At 34.4% G+C, this 19,872-nt stretch overlaps 3 protein-coding genes across 5 annotated transcripts; all 3 read right to left on the bottom strand.

Moving 5' to 3' along the window:
• Window positions 1-2,154: 2,154 nt before the first annotated feature.
• PKS4 (phytochrome kinase substrate 4) lies at window positions 2,155-4,164 on the bottom strand. The gene is given in 4 exon segments (XM_021426584.2): window positions 2,155-2,447; window positions 2,449-3,005; window positions 3,007-3,249; window positions 3,252-4,164. Coding segments are annotated over 4 exon segments (1,494 nt in total). The 5' UTR covers window positions 3,789-4,164; the 3' UTR covers window positions 2,155-2,290.
• Window positions 4,165-6,492: 2,328 nt separating this feature from the next.
• LOC110415077 (uncharacterized protein At5g01610-like) lies at window positions 6,493-8,501 on the bottom strand. 2 transcript variants are annotated; one of them, XM_021426565.2, is made up of 2 exons: window positions 7,851-8,501; window positions 6,493-6,985 (listed from the first exon to the last, which is right to left on the bottom strand). In XM_021426565.2, the coding sequence occupies exons 1-2, from the start codon at window positions 8,331-8,333 to the stop codon at window positions 6,926-6,928; spliced, it is 543 nt and encodes a 180-aa protein (XP_021282240.1). In that variant the 5' UTR covers window positions 8,334-8,501; the 3' UTR covers window positions 6,493-6,925. The 2 variants fall into 2 exon arrangements, with proteins under 2 accessions (XP_021282240.1, XP_021282241.1); XM_021426566.2 differs by having other exon boundaries at window positions 6,493-6,988; window positions 7,851-8,497.
• A 2,225-nt stretch (window positions 8,502-10,726) lies between these two features.
• Window positions 10,727-19,872, bottom strand: CAC1 (chloroplastic acetylcoenzyme A carboxylase 1). 2 transcript variants are annotated; one of them, XM_021427740.2, is made up of 7 exons: window positions 19,381-19,846; window positions 14,664-14,717; window positions 14,404-14,570; window positions 13,997-14,318; window positions 13,811-13,882; window positions 11,204-11,269; window positions 10,727-11,102 (listed from the first exon to the last, which is right to left on the bottom strand). In XM_021427740.2, exons 1-7 carry the CDS (start codon window positions 19,525-19,527, stop codon window positions 11,079-11,081), a joined length of 852 nt encoding a protein of 283 aa, XP_021283415.1. In that variant the 5' UTR covers window positions 19,528-19,846; the 3' UTR covers window positions 10,727-11,078. The 2 variants fall into 2 exon arrangements, with proteins under 2 accessions (XP_021283415.1, XP_021283414.1); XM_021427739.2 differs by having other exon boundaries at window positions 14,404-14,717; window positions 19,381-19,872.

The raw sequence follows: 19,872 nt of genomic DNA, 5'->3' as shown, positions 1-19,872 counted from the left end.
TGCCATTACTAACCTACACAAAGACTTAACGGAATATTTACCACTTGGTGATAATTTCCATATCACCTTGTCCTCTTAACTTTTCACACATTATGAAATTCTCCGAGGTGCAGAGACAGCAATGTTCCACTATTCCTTCTCCCAATCAAATAAATTTCTTCTCAACTCAATCCTTCACTTCCAAGTATTGTTGTCCTAGAACCCGAACTCAATTATCTTTCCTATCTTATTTATTATAAGTGCAAATACTCTTAAAAGACGTACCTAAGCCTCATTCGTTCAATCCATTTGTCATTTCAAAATAAGATGGTTTTCCAGTTTTTCACTACAGAACCCAGCCCTCATGTAACATGACAAAAGAAACAACTGTTAAGGGGGAGAGGGGACTAACAAGGTTCTTCCAAATGATTGACATCTTCTTGTTGCCTTCCGGAATTAAAAGGGATTTCTCCACTATGATGGACCTCCAGGGGCTTCATTTTCATACTTCCATGTTCACTTATGCAACAATGCTCTATTTTTGGTCTTTAGATCAATCACTCCAAGACCCCATGGTCTTTATAGCTGCAAACCCACCCCTCATCAACATAATGAACTTTCCTTCCTGAATTTTTATTTTGAACAACAATTTTCCTTCCTAAAATTGACTTGACTCACAAGAATCTTCGTTGAATTTTTCTGAGCTACTCAACTACTCTCTTAAGAATTTGAAACAGAGACACGTAATAGATTAGGTAAGCTCCCAAGCACCGTCCTGAGCATTGTCACTCTACCACCAATGGATAATAGTTTCAATTTCCAACAGGCTAGTTTAGCTTCAAAATTCTCCACCACCAGGTTCCAAATTCTTAGAGAGCTTTGGCTAGCTCCCAACAGAAGCCCTAGATAAGTACTCTATTTTGCATATTCATCTTCAATTCCGCCATTACTTGAAAGCATCTCAGAATTCTCTTGATGTTCACCAAATTGTCCAATTGCGATTTGCAAAAAAATACAATCATCCGCATAACTGTAGGTGTGAGATTACAAATCCATTTCCTCCAATTGACATTCCATTGCACATTCTCATCTCCACTATTTTGTTCATCATATATGTTATCGTTGTTTCTTTCTTTTGTATTTAAGATCAAAGTCATCTCCTATTTTGCATGCCGATTACTTGCTGTTTGAGGTTTTTTTTATGATACTGAAAAGTAATTGCAAAACACATGCAATCCCTTTAACATGAGCAATGAAGTCATTGGAGATTGTATTGCAACTTAATGCACCAGTGATGATGATGGTGTTGATATATTTTCCGACTGGCGAATGAAATACAAAAGAAGACTTTCCACCATATACAGCATCTTTCTACCGTTCTTTAACAATGGCAACAGAAAGGGTAAGTTTAGAATCTGATCTAGACTGTCCTTGTTCTTTCAAGTTGTTTGTTTCTTTTCTGCCCACTTATCTTAAAGTTATGTATTCGTTTCTTTTCCTGGCCAGTTGTCTAAACTTTTATCTTCTCAATGCATAGTTGATTTAACTGATGATATTGAATACATTGATCCAAGTCCCCTCAAAGTGATAGTGTTTTCTTTGAAAGTTGTTGAGACCATTATATTTATAAAATTTAATGCTAAAGTATTGATTTGTGTTTCAGAATAGATTATTTTTGTGATTGTTGATATTATTATATATATCATTCCAAGTTAAAAATTGTCACATATTCTATTAAAATATATTTAAAAAAATTAATAAATATGTGATAAATAAAAAGATATAAGGTAATATTTTATTTTCGCTTGTAAGAGTCTAATAATCTTATTAAATAACATAATAAGAGTTAATTGGCTATCTATTCAAGGGATGAAAATATATAAATATTTCGAGCCTTCTTCTTGCAGTACCTTAGTGGATTGTTGAAACTCTGCAATATTACACCATTAATGTTATAATGACTCCAAATTAATTCAATTACAAAACGAATAACTACATGGTAATTTTCACGATACTGATTCACATGCTTATGTTTTGCTTCATTTAGTGAAAATAGAAGGTAAGGTAAGGTAGTATTAGACCTAGTAAAGAAACAGCAGTGTTTTTTTATGAATTTTATTCGTACTAATGGGATAGATTGATTCTCAATTAATGATGTGAAACAAGTATCAAAGATCTCAAAGATTTTGTGGTCCATGTTAATTGAAATCCCCAAAAAAAAATCAGCAGCACACAACATGGAGTAATTTTCTGTATAACAGCAAAGCAGAAGAACAGGAGAGCACACGAATTATAGGAAAATAAAAAAGAGTTATGCTGCAAAAGGGAGGGACAAGCGAGCAAGCGGTGGCTTGTTCACATTGCCCACATGCTTTGATGTAGTAGTTGCCTGTCCCTGAGGGGGCACGTACTTGACAGGGTTCGGCCCCACGCTCACCGCCTTCTCGCATCGACAGCTCAACAAACCCATTCCCTGATTTCTTCTTGCCGCCATTGCCATATGCGGCGATGCTCATCTCCTCCGCTTCTGATACCCCAACAGACCCTCTCTCGAACCCTTCTGCGGTTGTCACGCTCCAGTCTATGCTCGCCTCGCTCGGCTCGTAGCACTCGGGCATCATCGGCGAATACTGACAGCCGAAGCCTGACCCGTTGGTAGCCCCTGCTATCGATCTTCTTGCATTAAAGCTCGAGGAAGCCTCGTCCAACGAATCTCGACGGTGGTACATTGCATATGGCGTCGTCTGGCCCTGGGTGGTTGTGGAGAAGCTCTCGATTTCGAACAAGTCTGAGCTGGTATCACTGCCAACATCATCGTCTGTTATGGTTGTTCTGGACGCCAGTTTCTTTGGAACAGAAATAGATGATGATTCCTCAGAAGGTCGGAACACCTCCAACGAGTCTCGAGCTCTATCCTCATCATCAGCTTCAAGAGAATTAGTATTACTTCTATTCACTGCCATTTTCACGTGGGATGATATTGCTTGTTGATTAAGTACTGGAAACGTGAAGCCAGCAGTTCCGGAAACCATTACCTATCATCAGGGGTCTTGCTGTTGCTGAGGCTACCACACGCTGTCCTAGGCTAGAAGAATGAAACTGATTCTCTGCTGAGATCCTGTGAGGATTACAAGCTAGTAGTATCTCTTCCCGTTTATCCCCCCAGCTTGAACTTTTTGTACCCGAACTTTTCTGATCCTCTATCTTGAGTTTCTGATTCAAACTCAACGATGTTTTGGGCTCGACCTGAACGGATTTCTTGCTAAGAACAAGGGCATCTTTGGTCCCCAAAGCCATTTTATTGTACCAGTGCCAGTGGCAGACACTTTTTTCTTGCCATCGATGGTAGGATTTTTCATGGTCATAGACACCGCAATGGAACCCGGAGGATTTGACAGCAAGCCAGTCTGGCTATTCCAGCTAGCCTCTGACGAAGCCGTTGGTGTTGCATGGAAGGAACGAACTCGGAAAGCCCTGCCATAACCGTGCCCGTCAGTAGCTGATGAAGCAGAAGAGAATCTGGACAAGGCAGAGAGATCACATCCGTCTGACGAATTGCGATCCAGATTGGGAAGGTTAAGGGGGGACACCCTTTTGCACACTCTTGCGTCGTTGTTACTTTCGTTGAAGTATCTCTGGGCATCGAAAATGCTAATCTCTGTATCCTCATCTGCAGATACATCGACTCCAGGGTTGCTTTTCCGGTGCGGAAATGAGACGTGAGAAAGGGAGGGTTCCTGCTCCAGGGCATGTTGTCGAGAGCCCGCTCCTCCTCCATTAACAGTTGTCATTACTCTTGGCTTATCCATCGGTAATTAATCAAACCTGAACTAGAAAAGAAAAAAGGGCAAGGCAACAATGGATATATGGCTGTAGAATTGCCTTCTGAATTCCATATTAGCAGGTATATGTAGAGGTTGGGTACAAAGTTGCCCAAAACATCAATCATACATGCATACTCCAACAGTGAAAATTATCTACCAAATAAGGAAACCAACATTCCCATATTTATTTATTTCCATATAAAGGGGTTTAAAACTTTAATCCACAACCACAAGATCCAAGATACTGGACCCGCAAGAGAGAAGGGATCACAGCCAGCAGATGATCTACATCCATCAGAATTTCCAACATATCATGGAAAATTATTGTGTATGATCCCCACACAAATGTCTGATACATAGTCTTCTTTTCTTCATCTTACAATTAAGTTATAACCAAATTTGATCCTACTTTATGTATAGCAAATAATTGGATGATAAATAAATTGATTAGATTAGTCATGCGGACTCTTATCATTTTGGTGCTATTGTGGAACCCAATTCCGCAACAGACAAAAAAACCTTACAGGATAGGAATGTGCCAGACAAGTTGGTGACTCTATCCAATCTTGAGAAGCATGATTGATTTTGGGAGCTGCGCTGTTTCTTCCTTTTTTTTGTATTATTTTTTCTCAATCCTTCCATGTTAGTATTTTATAGTCCTAGAAAACAAATACCACTCATTTATTTAATACAGTAATTAATCATCTCTTTTGGGTTTGGGCAGATAGGTGGATCGATCATGCATTATTTCTTGGCACTTTTTCTTTTGAGCTTGTTTCAGGCAGGCAGCTTTAAGCTATGCGTACCTAAAGCTATTTCCATTGCTTGCAAAGTCCGCATGATTATACTTGGAATTCATATTATGTTATTCCAAATGGAATCAAACTTTATAATTGGGGAAAACTTGAATTAATTATTGAGTATTTATGAGTTATCTTTTATTTTTTGTAATGTTATTTTCTTCAATAATGTATGATTCGATTAAGCGCAAATAATGATATAAAAATAAATATTCATTTTTTGATAAGAGAAAATTGAATACTTTAGTGTTTTCAAGTTTTTTTTTAAAAAAAATTGAATAAAAAAGTATAGTGATTGCCTTAGAAAAAAGTTTGTTCATTATTATTAAAATTGCATCCATATTTGATGTAACACGTAGCAGATCGTATGAGCTGTGCAAGTCTTTTCAAGTCTATGAGATGATGGTTTTTGTTTTCTTATTCGAACTTCAAGTTTGGAGGTGCCTCCATGTGTTTGGGTTTTATACAAATAGGGATTTAAACCTAATTTGTACATTTCGTTGTTTGAAAAATAATTAATCTAATTAAAACTTTATTTTCATATTCTGTAAGGTCTGACCAAACATTTTCTCGAATCACCGAAGGAAATGTATATTCAATGGCACTAATCTATTTCTGAATATAACGCCTGATAATATTTATGTTAATAATTTCTGTATTTTAATAATTAATAAGGGAATGCCATCGATCTTCTTAATTTTAGTAAACTTCATATTTATAATGTTTTTACGAATTTGAAATGCCTTGGTTTCTGTTGTTTACTCTTAGGATTTTTATCCCATAAAATATTGGCCGGTTTTAATTATTAGTACGAGCTCACTTTAAGCAATTATATTAAATTAATTATTTTTTTTGTTTATTTTCCTGTTGATTTTTGTTTAGTTTAATATTTTATGAAATTGTTATAGTTTGTAAATAAATTTATATAATTGACAAGTGTACATTTGATTAATTATGTTTTTTTTATATATATAATTCAATGAACATGTATCAATTATTTAAACATATTTGTAGGTATAAAAACTTCAACACCCTTGTATATAGCATAATTTATTAATTTCCCTTCTTTCAAGGGTTCTGAGCTAAGTATGACATATAGACCATTAGCCTCTGAATATATAGTTTTAACAGTTTGTTTATGCTTCCAAGCAAAATTCAAACAAGACTGATTGGCTTTCCCTTTATGGAACTCAACCAAATGGTGGGACCAAAAGATTGTTCTATTTCGGTCTGTTTAAGTTATCATTCATGTCATGTAGAACTTCTGTTAAATAGTTTGTTACTCAATTAAGAGGCAAACTCTCAATAATTATGACATTGCACCTTGGTTCTGGTTCAAGAGTTGAGTATATAGGTTTCAGACCCCTTTACACTACTTCTCTAGCAAGGAACTCGAGAAGGGTGTAATTCCCGAATCCTCAACTCTTTCACTGCTCTGCCAACAAAAGTTTGACACTACAAAAACAACATTGCATCCTGCTTCAAGAGTTCTATGCATACACTTCAAATTCTGTCAGCACTATTGTCTGAACTGGAAACTCGAGATATGGTGTAATTCCTGAATATTGAACACTTTCATTGCCCGGCCAACAAAAGTTTGATGCTACAAAGATATGGTAATAGGATTGCATATGTTCAACACATAATTCCATTACAAGGAGTATACCTTTCTTTCATGTTCACTACAATTTACAAGTCCTAATTATCACAAGCGGGTAACATTAACCAAAAGGAGTAAAATACCAGATGAACAGCATGTTTATTTCCCATCACACCTTACTACATATAATGGGAAAAGAATTAAGTGTGATGTATGTGATGAGGAAAAAGAAGTGAGAAATATTAAGGCACTTGTAGAAAGAGGGGATAGCAGTATGATTGGCAGTATGTTTTCGCTAAAGTATCATATATTTAACTGAATGATACAATGACAGGACGAGGACGAGAACAAAGAGTTCTCTACATTTACAGAAACACAACACAACACTTGCATATTTGTATGTCTAGCAATGTGATGACAATAAACAAGAGCAACTTCTAGCAAATTATTTAAGTGAAACCAAACGTTACCAAATGCCCTCAGCAACACAACACTCAATGCTCTTCACCTGTATCTCTTGAGTTTTACCAAAATTGTTATTCTTGCTAATGCAGAAATATCAGCTGGAATAGTCTGTACAACACAGCAAGCAAGCAAGCACACAACAGGAAGCTTATAACCCATCAAAATAGACCCTCAAAGAGCCTCGTGATGCAAGAAGAGAAACTCACAGCCTCATGAACTATCTTGAAACTTGAATATAACATCTCTGCCTCCAGAGTCTATGATACAGCCTTTAGCATGTCCCCTTCAACAATTCCATTACCAAGAAACTCGGATGGCTACTGAAATATAAGACAGAGAATATAAGAGGAAGGTATAGAGGCAAAGTCAATTTCGTCGCCATCTTAATTTCAGAGAACAAATTGAACTTGTGGATTTAATTAGGAAATCATCAAACCATATTGAAAATTATGATGCCATTTACACATAAGAATCACGCGAATACATTCTAATACAATTTCTTAAATTCAAAATAAAAGAGCACATTATAAATCATCCACAAAGTTGTACATAAAAAACTATTCCTTGGGAATTTTTAAAAATAACATAAAAGACTTACATCAATCAAAGCCAAACAGATTAACAGTTAATCAACTAAAATAAATCGGATTATCTCAGCTAGCTCAATCAGCCATCATCTCATTATTTGCGGTCCACTATATGATCCCAGACTCATTAAATCAATTATGTTAACATCATTGGCGATACCAAGATATGGTGGTATCAATAGCTATAGAGCTCCAACCACCACCCCTCCCCCTCTTTCTCAAATTTATCTCTCTATGTGTGTGCCTGCGCATGTCTGTATGTGTACTTCAGAATATTGAATTCCAGAATTTAGCAATGAAATTCTCAGACATCAAAATCAAATGTCTGTCATATGCAGCAACAAACTAATTGCATATATGTTTGATTATCGTTTCTCAAACGTCACAGGTAGTTAGCATCTGATGAAATCAAAAACAAGAGTCCCAAACGAGAACTCATTAGAATCACCAAGAATCTATTAAGAGAAAGTAAGCAAGATTGTGAAAATAAATAACATATTATAAAAGTAAAATTAAATCAATCCAAATTATAGTAACAGACAAGGGAAAAGCATCATCTACAAGTGAGAAGCAAGAAGCTTTATGCAGACGCAACCTGGGAATCTGATTGAGTGTGAGAATCATCAGGATCAACGGCGGTGCAATCACGGGGGTTCTCAAACAACGACAAGGAGAACTGTTTATCAACGACGCCAACGTCGAAGTTGATCAAACCGGAGCTGGGATCATCGACGCGTATGCTAATGACGGGGAACCAAAGGAACAGCTCCTGCTGCGTCACACCGGATAAATTCGCGATCTTCCCGAAAGATAAGACTCCGGAGATGTTGAAATCGTAGTGGAGCTGGTTCTCGAATTTGGCGTTGCAGGGTTGGCTTAGGTTTACTTGGAAACGGTGCGTTTCGGGGTCGATTGAAAATTCGGTTATGCCCTTGGGAAGGAGACCCATGGGGAGGCCGTTGCGTTCCAAGTGGTCGTAGATTGAGGAAGGGGATGATTGGGCGGTGGGAAAACTGAGGGAAATGAAGAAGAAAGTTAAGGAAAGCGCGGGAAAGAGAGAGAAAATTGTAAATCCCATGTTTGGGGCTTCTTTTCTCTCTCCTTTTCCCCAGAAAGGAAAAACAAATCGATTTTTTGGGACAGAGATTTTTGGTTATGTGATGATGCTTCGATTGGTTTGAGGTTGAAGCAAAGGGAAAGAGGTAGGAAACCAGAACAGAATTTTTCAGAAGGGTTTGGATTTTGTCTGCTACTTGGATGATTACGTTCAACCACGCGCTCACTACGAGCGTGACGGGCGTTTCAGGGGAAGAGAAATTCGAAATAAAAGATCATGGTCAATTAATGAATTAAATGCCGGAATGAATATTAAGGAAACAGTTAAAATAAAAAGTATTAAAAAGTTCCGGTACTTCAAATGTGTGATACTAAACTTTGTTTGTAGTATTATGTACAAGTCATATTTTTATGGCAATACTTTAGACACACTGAGTTATATATATATATTTAAATAATTTGTTTTCATAAATTTTTTAATTTTTATTTTAAATTAAATAAATTATTAAGATTAATGAAAATGTAATTACCTTCGGTCAAATAAAATTAATCATTGATTTTAAGGATCCTTTAGCCCACAAGTTCTTAAGATTGTACTAGCAAAACAAGTACGAGCAATACGCACAGAACAATTGTCCTTCCTAAGGCCTAAAACATGTCTCGCCTAGACATGTTCACGTAGATGAGATTAAATTATTTTATTTTTATATTTTGTGATGCGTGAGGAACTTTTTCATGAAGAATTTTAAGCTAGAAACAAATGTAAATGCTTGATTTTGTTTATTAATTTATTGTTTCTTTAAAAATTATTTTGTAATATTTATAACGTTATAAGAAAACAATGAAAACAAAAAACAGTTATATCATATAATAAAAAGATCGTTCTCTTAGCATAGCTTAGCGAGTTCAAGTAATTATTATTTATTTTGTCCAAAAAACCTCTTTTTAGTAATCATTATCTATTATGTAAATAAATTTTTTTTGTAAATCGACTCATTATTTATTTTAAAAATTATTCTTGACAGCTTATTTGAGCAGAAAAGGATTTCTTAAGCAAAATAAATACATGTTCACTCTTTAACTCTTTTCTTTAAATACTCTCTCAAATTCTCTTATAAACCTGCCCTGCCACGATATTCAACACTTCAAAAATTACTCCAATCTTTTTCTTTGTTGCCTATAACACGTCATTTTACTTATTTACAACACTTCCTCTTTCCTTATTCCAAGAACCCCTCTACAAAGTTGATTGAACCAGAATTTTGCTTAAGCCAATTTAGGCATGAAATATTATAAATTAACTCACTCATCTATAGAATATGGGGGCATTTTAAAAAATAATCCTTAAAAATAAAATATTTTCAAAAATAACATCTTTTATAATTTTAACTATTTTTAATCAAATTAGATAAAATTACCCTTAATGAAATTACACATCAGGATATTACACAGCGTATACAGAAACATGTTACATGACATGGTTAGGTTGTTACACGCCATGTACAAAAACGTGTGACACGCTATGGTTAAGTTGTTACATGCTACGTACAAACATGTTACACGTCCTTGTTAAGTTATTACACGCTATTTAAAAAAAATATTGTTGTTACACGACATGTACAAAAACATGTTACACGTCATAGTTAAAAAAAAGTTGTTACATCCCATGTTAAAAAAAAATATTGTTATTACACACCATATTAAAAAAATATTATTATTACACATCATATTTAAAAACATTTTGTTACACTTTAATGCCTAAACTGTTGTTGTTACTTACAAACTAAAATTTCAAATCTTCTCAACTCTATTTTTTTTTTTGACAATTTGACACTTGAATCTATTTTTTTTGTGACAATTTGACACCGATTCAAGTGTTTCTAACATGCTTTTATAAATCAAAACACAATTTTTTTTTATCTAAAATACCTATTTTGAGTAAAAATCGAAAAAAAAAATTCATTGAAAACCTAAGTTTATAAATTTTAAAATTTTAAATTTATTGGTGTCTAAATTTTAAATTGATCTGATTAAAAATTATTTCAAATATCTGTGATCATTTCTACTGTTTAATTTTATCCGAAAAACCTAAAAATCAAATTCTCCAAATAATCATTCATTCAAGCACATCAAAGTATCGTTTGGTGTCTTCAAAATGCTGAAAAGAGAAATCTAAAAGCACGAGAGATAAATCGAAAGTATAAAAAACAAATATCGAAAAAAAAATCGATAAAATTAGAAAGAGTGAGATTTTGAGAGAGAAAAATCGAAAGCACAATTGAAAAAAAATTCTGATGAATGGTTTAATTCATTTAAAATAATTTCAAAAGTATTTTCGTAAGTCATGACTAAATATGACTAAAAATAATTAAATTTATTTTGATGTTATTTTTAAAATGCTCTTATCAAGAAAGGTTATTCCTCACAATTTCCTCTAGAATATATAAAGTATAAGAGTAAAAATGTACAAGCAAGACCAGACTACATAAGAAGCTCGCCCTTAATTTATTAGTCTAATTAATGAATCCAAATTTTGGAAAAGCGAAAAAAAGAAAGAAACAAAAAAACTATTCCCAACTTAAGTAATAATCAAAAGAAGACACCATAACGGTAACAAGTCATTTGCATCTCTACCAACTCAAGCAAAACATTCTATCACAACAAACCAAAGCCGCAACTCATAACATTACCAAGGAAAACTCAAAATCAGCCTGCCCCCCGAATTTTTACCCCATCGTTTGGCTTTGCCTACTCAAGAGTCTCAGCTTCAGGGTTCAATCACGAACAGAGGCTGTAAAGATGATAAACAAGAAAATCAGGGCAACAAAACGAGGATATATATATATATATATATATATATTGTGAAATCAGGGTTGTGCTAAGAACAATCACCATGTCAACGCTGACTGACTTGCCATCATCTACAAGGATCTCAACGATGGTTCCCGATTGATCAGCCTAAAGAAATTACAGTTTTGCAGTTAACAGTCAGTCACATAACAGACAGTTCGACAATTTCATAAACTGTGGATGCAACAATACACTCTTAGTTAAGGGCTGCATTACATATTACAGTCTGCTAGCGCTGTAATCAGAGGCTATAATCACTGGGTGCCCAAGTAAATCAAATGCAGCTTTCAGGTTCGTTATCGAGAGTGCTCACTAGAAAATACTAATCAGAACCCTATGCCTTTCACTGGCTTAATCTCAAACATATAACCCATAAACCAACTAATTTAAGCCAATAGCTACTCATACATTTCCTAATAACTGAGACCAAAAGATAACAAGAAACTGTTTGAAATGAACCTCATTTAAGCACTGCCATCCACTATTAAAACTGCAACATGTTCATTAATAAAGTTTGGAACATTTTTTCAACTTTGATAGGATAATAGATATCAGATCTCGTTAAGGTTACAGTGTAATCAAGGAAGCATAACTGACAATTTAAATGAAACCTGCAGCAGAGTATCATACCATGATCACCAGAAATGCAGGGTTTAAGTTTCAGTCAAGCTTTGCCTCAAGTTTCAGTAGGAACTTTGTGCCTTAAGCACTCGAAAAACCTAACCAGATCCTAAAAACAGACTTCTTGATGTCAACTACAAGAATCTTTTCCTTCCATTCTGCCTATTTTAAAGCATACTCTTGTCTGACACTTAACATAATCTTTTTCACTCTTTTTTGCAACTTCTATTAAAAATCATTTTTCATCCAATTGCATCTATATTGATGCTGCATATGACCAAATTCACTAAGCATCCTTTTTTCCCAGTTTATCTAAAGATTATGCCAACTTTAATTTTCAAAAATAAATAAATGAATTCATTCTCCTTCAATCTTTTTTTTTTTCTTTTTGGCATCTTAACATACATCCATTTCGATATTTCCATTTGGATCACACTCTTTTCATACTCATATTCTCCACCAACACCACTTCATACTATAAAGCATTACCGAGGATACAAAAAAACTTTTAACATAATTTCAACTTCTGAGGTACTTCCAAATTTCATCACCCATTTAGCACAAAAAGTCTCTCTGGTTGTTATCATTTATCTACAATTTTGTCTGAAAGGCTCTTTATATACCAAAAAAGATTGCACTTAGGAATTATTGACCATCAATTCCACTCTATATTCATCTCTAAGTTTTTCATCAATCATTCCACATACTCATCTTGGCTATTTTTGAATTTTTCCAAGGTTAACATTTTTGTGATTATTAAAGCATCCAATATAAAACTAACTAGCCATTTTTGACTGGCCTAGCTTATATGTTTGTATTAAGGTGAAGCCCAATCCCTTATAATGTGAGATAACTCAACTCAACCAAGCCATAATCCCGGATTAGTAGGGGCTGGCTACATGAAATTTCTTTCTCTACTGTTCGGTTAAGGGCTATATGGCGTACAGTTTTGTATAGACACTCTGAGACCAGATCAAATCCACGCTAGGGAAAAACCAAAGTTATAATTGATTAGGCTGGCCACATAGTTAAACAGGAAGGCTACAGACAGGAGGGGTCAGGTATAGCAGCTGCCTCTGACATCATTTTGAAGCAACCAACATAAAATCATTCCAACATAAACATTAGGCCAAGGTGAATCCCATGCCTTCTGAGATGTAGCATAGACAATCTAACAATGACAACTTGAGCCCAAAAGAAAATTTACCCTGTCTTCAACATATCTAAATGGGTTATTTTGCATAGTATTCAGTTGTAAGGTCAATTTTATAATTCATAAATTTTTATTTTGATAAATATTTCACAAAGCCAATTCTCTAGGAGGTGAAGGTTGAGAAGACAATTCCATCTTAAAATTTGATAGTTATGAATATAATACAGAGACTTTCTTTCCTAGACAGAGTATTTTTGACAAAATACATAGGCACAGACAAAAACTAGACTGTATTAACTGAGCATCTAAGTTGATATTCTCTTCTCCCTCTCTTTAGTATCCCATTATCTCTGCATCCAAAGCACTACAAACTTTAGCAGGGCCACAGCTTCCTAATTCTTTGGCAAAAAAGCCACAGCCAACATTAATCCAAAGAAAGTACTTAACGAGATTTTTTTTCTATAAAATAATGCATAAATAAGCACTGATTCCATACTCCTACCCCTAACAATGCTGCAAGCTGCAGAGGCATTGATTTTTATGAGGGAACAGGACTTTTTTCCACTATCTTACATAAGCTGTCCTAACAGCTTTTATACCAAATATGATCTTAGGACAGTAACCTTAATAAACACATTTCTGATCTAATTCCTGTCCACGTTCCAATATGCAAATTAAAAGGCATTTCAAATATCCAAGAGCTTCATAGTTTATCTCCAACTTTCTTTAGCTCCCTGGTTCAGACCTAAACTAATAAACATTATTCCATAATGCAAATTCTATGATTACCAACAACTGGGGAAAAATTAAGAAACAGTAATCTTTGTACGATTAAAATCATAATATCTTTTCTAGACAGAGAGAATAGAGCTTACTTCTATTTCATTCATCAACTTCATTGCCTCAATAATGCATAAGACCTGACCCTTCTGCACTTTGTCCCCAACCTACAGAAAAAGCCTTTCATCTAAGTCCACAGAGAATCCACTGCAGAGACATGATATTGACACAATAGAAATGTCATTAAAATCCAAGCATATCAACAAGTATAAATGTTACACCTTTACAAATGCCGGTTCACCAGGGCCTGGACTTCTGTAGAATGTGCCTGCCATTGGACATTTAAGAGGCGGAAGTGATGATTTGGCTGACTTAGGAGCAGCCAGAGAAGGTGCTGGAGTTGGGGCGGGAGGTGCTGGACCAGAAGGTGCAGGGGCAGGGACAGCTGGGTTTGGAGGCATTACTGACGGTAGAGATGGTGACTGCATCATAACAACTGGAGCTGCAGACGGTGGTTGGGACATGGCCTCCTTTTTCCGGATTATCAGTTCACAATCAAGTTGTTTCAGTTGCAACTCCACAATATCTCTTGAATCAACTAGCCTACAACAAGACAGTAAATATTATTGCATTGAGCATACTAAGGGGTAAAGAAAAACAGCACACAATCTATCAAGGGACAGCATACTTGACTAGACTTGAAACTTGATTAAGGAACTCAGAGATTGATTCTTCTGTGGCCAAAGCTGGAGGAGATGCATCACTTGATGGCTTAGCATCCTTAGCTTCTGCTGTTGGACGCCCTGATTTGACTGGAGATGTAGCTGAAGCATTTGATGATCCACCTACAGCAACCTTGAAGGCAACAGATGATCCCAAAAGCGTGTCCAGGAAGGAACGAAAATTTGAAAGAAGATCCTCTAACCAAAACCATTTAAAGAAGCTTACCTCATTCAATTGGGCTTTCACCACTATGGAACAGTTCTGACTATGCTGCAAACCCTACAGTATAGAAACCGGCAAAAATTTCAATCCAACATAGAAAACCAGGAGTTGAAAGACACTTAACTGAAAAAAAAAAAATTCAGCTAGTTTTTTAAGCATCTCCAAGTGAATATGTAAATTCAGTGAAAAAGCAAAATCTTTTAGGTCTGTAGAAGTAGACAGATGTCAAGTTTCAACTTCTGATAAGCTCATCATTGTCAATATTTTATCGCATGTATGACCTCCACAATACATAATGAGACTAGAAAAACCGACTGCTTATGTGCAAATAACTCTGTTGGTTTAGAGTGAGAAAGGAGAGAGAAGATCATCTTGTCAGACTTAATGAAAACCTTCGCCACATCTTATTTTGCATGCTAAAAATCTGCCAACCACGTTGGTCAACCATAAAGGCTGCATGTATTACCTGCTCTTTATTTAGCTGATCATGGATTTGTATGGCATCGTGATTGCATTCTTGGAAGCATTAAACACATCCCAAATATGTCATTTAACTTTGCACCATGATGTATGATACTGTAACCATGTCCAAAGAGGTGAACATGCCATTTTATTCTAAATGTTCTAAACTAGTCCTTCAAAGAAAATTATCCTCCTCTCAAGATATATCATGCTGATTATTCCAAGAACATTAGAGTGTGCAGTTAAAACTGCAGATTTCCTTGTTTGTTTTCTCATAAGTATGACTTAAATTATAAAAATAAATATATAGATTTATGTTTCATCTAGAAATAACTATAATTTCACATAGGAACTGAAATATATAGCCATCCCTGGTGTCTCTCTTTGTCTGCACCCTGTATCATTCCACCACATGTTTATTACCAAAAATATTATTTAAATAATAATAATAAAAAAAAACTACAATTGCACAAAGGAACTGTGATTTATAACCATTCCTGGTGTCGTTTTGGCTCCAGCCTATATCTTTCCACCTCATGTTTATTTCTAAAAACATTATTTAAATAATAATAATAAAAAAAGAGCCACCATAAGCAGAAGACTCCCACATAACCCTTTTGCCATCCCTAACTTTTGGCTTAAGTTACTTTTCAAAAAACAAACTTTAGGCTTAAATTTTTAAAAATATGATATTAATATATCAAAAGGATATGTACCAGTGGAACAGATAAGTATTCACTATGCAGTGATTCAAACCACGTAATATGTATGTATAAATACAAGGAGCTATTCGAGAATTCCACACTTCAACTTAACAAAGAAAATTAAGTTCTACTTGGATGCCCTTCCCACTTAAAGAGGGATAATACGCATAAGATTTAAAGGAAAGGTTTCATAAATCAAATGGATGCTTCAAGAAGGTCATTTTTTAAGTTCAACTCTGTAATAATAATGGCAATGGTTATATAAAGAATTACCTTTACTTGTTAAACATGTAAATAATGCTAGGCTATGCTGTTAGTCTCAAGTGTAGGTGTTGGACATATATGCATGTCTAACAGAGACACGCTTGACATTTCGCAAGTGCTGCCTTATGTGGAGGTTTATACCCAAATGCCCATTTTCAATCAAGGAATATGATAAATTTCCAGCGCAGGCAAGTAAAATGATGAATAGATAAGATCACAAGTCCTTCCTCAAGAAAACCACATAGCAAATTACAAAGTTTTTATTCAGATTTCAAACTTTTTTCATCATTACATAATTATATTCTTAATTATGATTCTCTTTAAGTAAACCCCAATTATTTACTTGGACTGTATGTTATGCAGTCAAGCTACATCTTGGATATTAGGACTCGATCTTAACTCCCACTATTAACTTCTTAAATCAATGAATTTCTACATTTTAAATTTTTAAATTAGTTTCATGCATCTCATGCTCAGAATCTATTAAAACATGTAAATAGTAAACAATTTACTGCACTTTCTTCAATGATTTCAATCTCATGCACAATAAAGGTTTCAGATGAGTTTTGGACCACAAAAAATCTAGGCAAATACATGTGTGGTGTGTCATTCAGTTAAAGACCAGCTTAAGTATAGTCAACTAAGCTAATAGAATTATGTTGAAAATGAAAATGAATTGACGTAAATTCAATAATAGACTCAGCATTTCCTTAATACATAAAAGGTTAACAATGTCCTTAAATAGAAATCATGCATGTAATGCCTTTTCTTACTTCTAAATCTTAAAAAAAACAGCAATTTGTAGACTCCCTGTTAAATTCTCGGTGTAATATAAGACAAATAAAAGCACAACTTATCTAATGCAATAGATGATAAGATGACTTCTCTAATGAATATGACCAAATGGGTCTTAAATACATGAAAAGAGTTAAAACATTTATTAGATATCAATAATTGATTATCATTTCTATTGCTTTTTAACAACTATCTCTAACAGGAGTACTGAATTTGGGATTATACTGCTAAATAACAGCCCAATAGATACCACATCGATTCCAAATTGAAGTCATCCTAAGAACAAGTTGCATGATTGTTTTCTATTGTAGTGCCTTAAGAACATTATACTCTTTATCAGCAATTTCTGTTACTTCATGAAATTCTAAAATAGCTGATCATGCAATGTACCCTTGTAATGGAATTTAGCAATTAACAGATTATGCTGATTTTGATCAAACTTCCAAGAATGAAAAATATAAAAAAGTCGCTAAAACTAAGGAAGCAATGGAGCTTCTTTTCTAGCTCCTCAAATAAAATACTGCCATGAACATTATGTGATCCTATGAAACCAATAAAGCTCCAATACTATAAAAATCCTTTTGCTTACTAGAACTTTGGTTTCAGTCCTCTGAAGTTGACACATAATGCCTTGGTGCTAGCAGTGAAGTGACATATCTGAGTTTGATTTATAAAATGTAAATGGATCTAAAGCATCAAATCTCAGTTATATATTAGTATATATATGGTCACTTTCCTAGCATGTACATTTCCTTTAACTACCTTACACATAACTAGTTTCCAATTTGTATTTAGTTTCACACAGACTCTTACAAAATGTATTTGGCTTAAATTAATGTTTACTATAACTGAACTAACATGTCCAAAAAAAAGGAGAAAAGAAACTGACAAGTTTTCTTATTTGAAAAAAGATGTATGAGTAAGAGACCACTGAGAAATACTTAGGCTTATAGTTACAAATATAACATAAACAACGGTGTAGACATTACGCTAAAACAATAACCTTTCACTGCTGCACTTATTCATAAAATTCTTAAGTTACACAAAGGTGCACATATGTAGAGATGCCAATGGGTACCCTCTAATTAGATACCATCCATTACCTGACCCAATTAAGTAAGGTTAAAGTACCTTCTAATTGGGTTCAGGTAGTAAACCGACTAACCATCACAGGTGGGGGTGGGGTTCGAGTAGTAGTCTTAGGATACCCACTACCTAAACCCAATTATAAATTATGATTTTTAAAATTAAATTTTAATTTTATTTATTAATTTTTGTTTATGAATTCCTTATGATTAATAACATTTACTAAAAACTCATTAATTTTTCTAAATATGATTTTAAACTTTAAATTTTTTTATGAAATAAATTTAATTTATTAATTTAATTTTCATTAATAATATACAAAAAAAATTATTTTTAAATTTATTTTAATAGGGTATTTAACGTGTAGGGGCATTTAACAGCTAGCTAGAAAAATTTAATTAAGCATTTATAAGGTTCAAGTACCTTATCAAATAATCAAGTTCAGGCTAAGGTACCTAAAAACTAACGGGTACCCTACCCATTGACATCTCTACACATTCAACTCATATCAAACAAAATTACAATTCTAGCACATAGAAACACGACATTTAACGAAGTGAGCTGCTTGAAAATTCATGCAAAGAAAGCACCAGCATCAAACACTCATATGTTTGCACTTTCATAGCAAAATGACAAAAGCACCAGACCATGGTGTGAGGTGGCATGCAATTAGTTATTACGGTAGGAACATGGACAAATCAGCAAAAGGAACTAATTTTATTGCTTCCCTCCCCTACTTTTCTGTCTATTCCTAGATCATTGCATAAACTTCTTTTTGATTTATAACACAGAACAATCAAGAGAAACAAAGTAAATAAATAAATCTATTTAATTACAAACTCATAGAGAAATCAGTTTTTCAATATTTTTCCTTTTATTCCTCAATGCTACTTGCTTTCTCTTTTCCAAAAATTGCTAAAAAAAAAATTTCATATTTGCTTAAAACAAGATAAAATGCCACACACATTTCAACAGTTTTCAATTTCAATAAAGTTAAGATATCTATTTGTAATTCATCAAAAATATAGCTTACTTTCATATCCAATAATAACAACCAAAGCCTAAAATATTAGGCCTCTATACATACAAAACAGCATTATCCACATTTCCAAAAGCAAGCAAAATAAAGAAAAGATGAACAATAATCTTCTCTTTACTGCGCTACTAATTTCATCAGAAAAAACACATCAAAGCAAGCTTGAAATTGATCAAACGATAGAGATCAGAAATCTACACTCTACTTATCTCAAACTTAAACATAGAAAAAAATCTAATCAAAGATTCAGAAAAATTATCTTTACTATCTATTCCAGCTCCCGCATTTGGCATTAACAGATTCTAAGCCGCTAAAATTTTCATGAAAAATTATTAAAATGAGAAAGAGAGAGAATTTAGAGTACTTTTGTTACCTTGAAGAAGAATCGGCAGTTTGGCTTCGGAGAGAAGCGAAAGGAGACCTTGGAGAGTGGGAGGTTAGTAGAATGAGGCAAGGTAGCGGCTGTTTTAGCGACGGAAGAGAAGGAAGCGGAGGCCGTTGTTGAGAAAGAAGACGCCATTTATTTGTTCAAAAGACAGACAGAGAGGAAAAGAAATGTCCTTGGATTCGTAGGAAAGAAAGGAAAAGAAAAGGAAATGAGAAAGAGAATTTATACGACAGAGAGAGAGAGAACGAAAGGGTTTGGGGGAATCCGTCGAGAAGAGGGGTTGGTTAGTGGATGTGTTTAGTTAGTCTTTGGGGTCGATGAAATCGAAGAGAGAGAGGAGCAGGAAGTAAGAAAGCAGCGGGAGAGATTGGAGGATACGCGCTTTGGGTTGCCCTTGCTGCCGGCACGTGGTGGTTATCTGGAGTTTTGCTAACGTGACAGGAGTTCGTTGTTGAAGATGCGTTTTCGTTTTGACAC

The sequence above is a fragment of the Theobroma umbraticum genome, unplaced genomic scaffold, assembly GCF_002168275.2.
Source record: "Theobroma umbraticum cultivar Fairchild unplaced genomic scaffold, ASM216827v3 scaffold_147.0, whole genome shotgun sequence".
Taxonomy (NCBI): domain Eukaryota; kingdom Viridiplantae; phylum Streptophyta; class Magnoliopsida; order Malvales; family Malvaceae; genus Theobroma; species Theobroma umbraticum.
The sequence above is the reverse complement of the archived record's forward strand: the minus strand, read 5'-3'. Positions and strand labels throughout refer to the sequence as shown.

Coding starts and splice junctions, on each gene's coding strand:
- CAC1 (XM_021427739.2), bottom strand. CDS start 19,527: ATGGCGTCTTCTTTCTCAACAACGGCCTCCGCTTCCTTCTCTTCCGTC. Junction 14,718..19,380: donor ACTGCCGATTCTTCTTCAAG/GTAACAAAAGTA, acceptor TCTATACTGTAG/GGTTTGCAGCATAGTCAGAA. Junction 14,319..14,403: donor CAAGTTTCAAGTCTAGTCAA/GTATGCTGTCCC, acceptor GTCTTGTTGTAG/GCTAGTTGATTCAAGAGATA.
- LOC110415077 (XM_021426565.2), bottom strand. CDS start 8,333: ATGGGATTTACAATTTTCTCTCTCTTTCCCGCGCTTTCCTTAACTTTC. Junction 6,986..7,850: donor ACACTCAATCAGATTCCCAG/GTTGCGTCTGCA, acceptor ATATTTCAGTAG/CCATCCGAGTTTCTTGGTAA.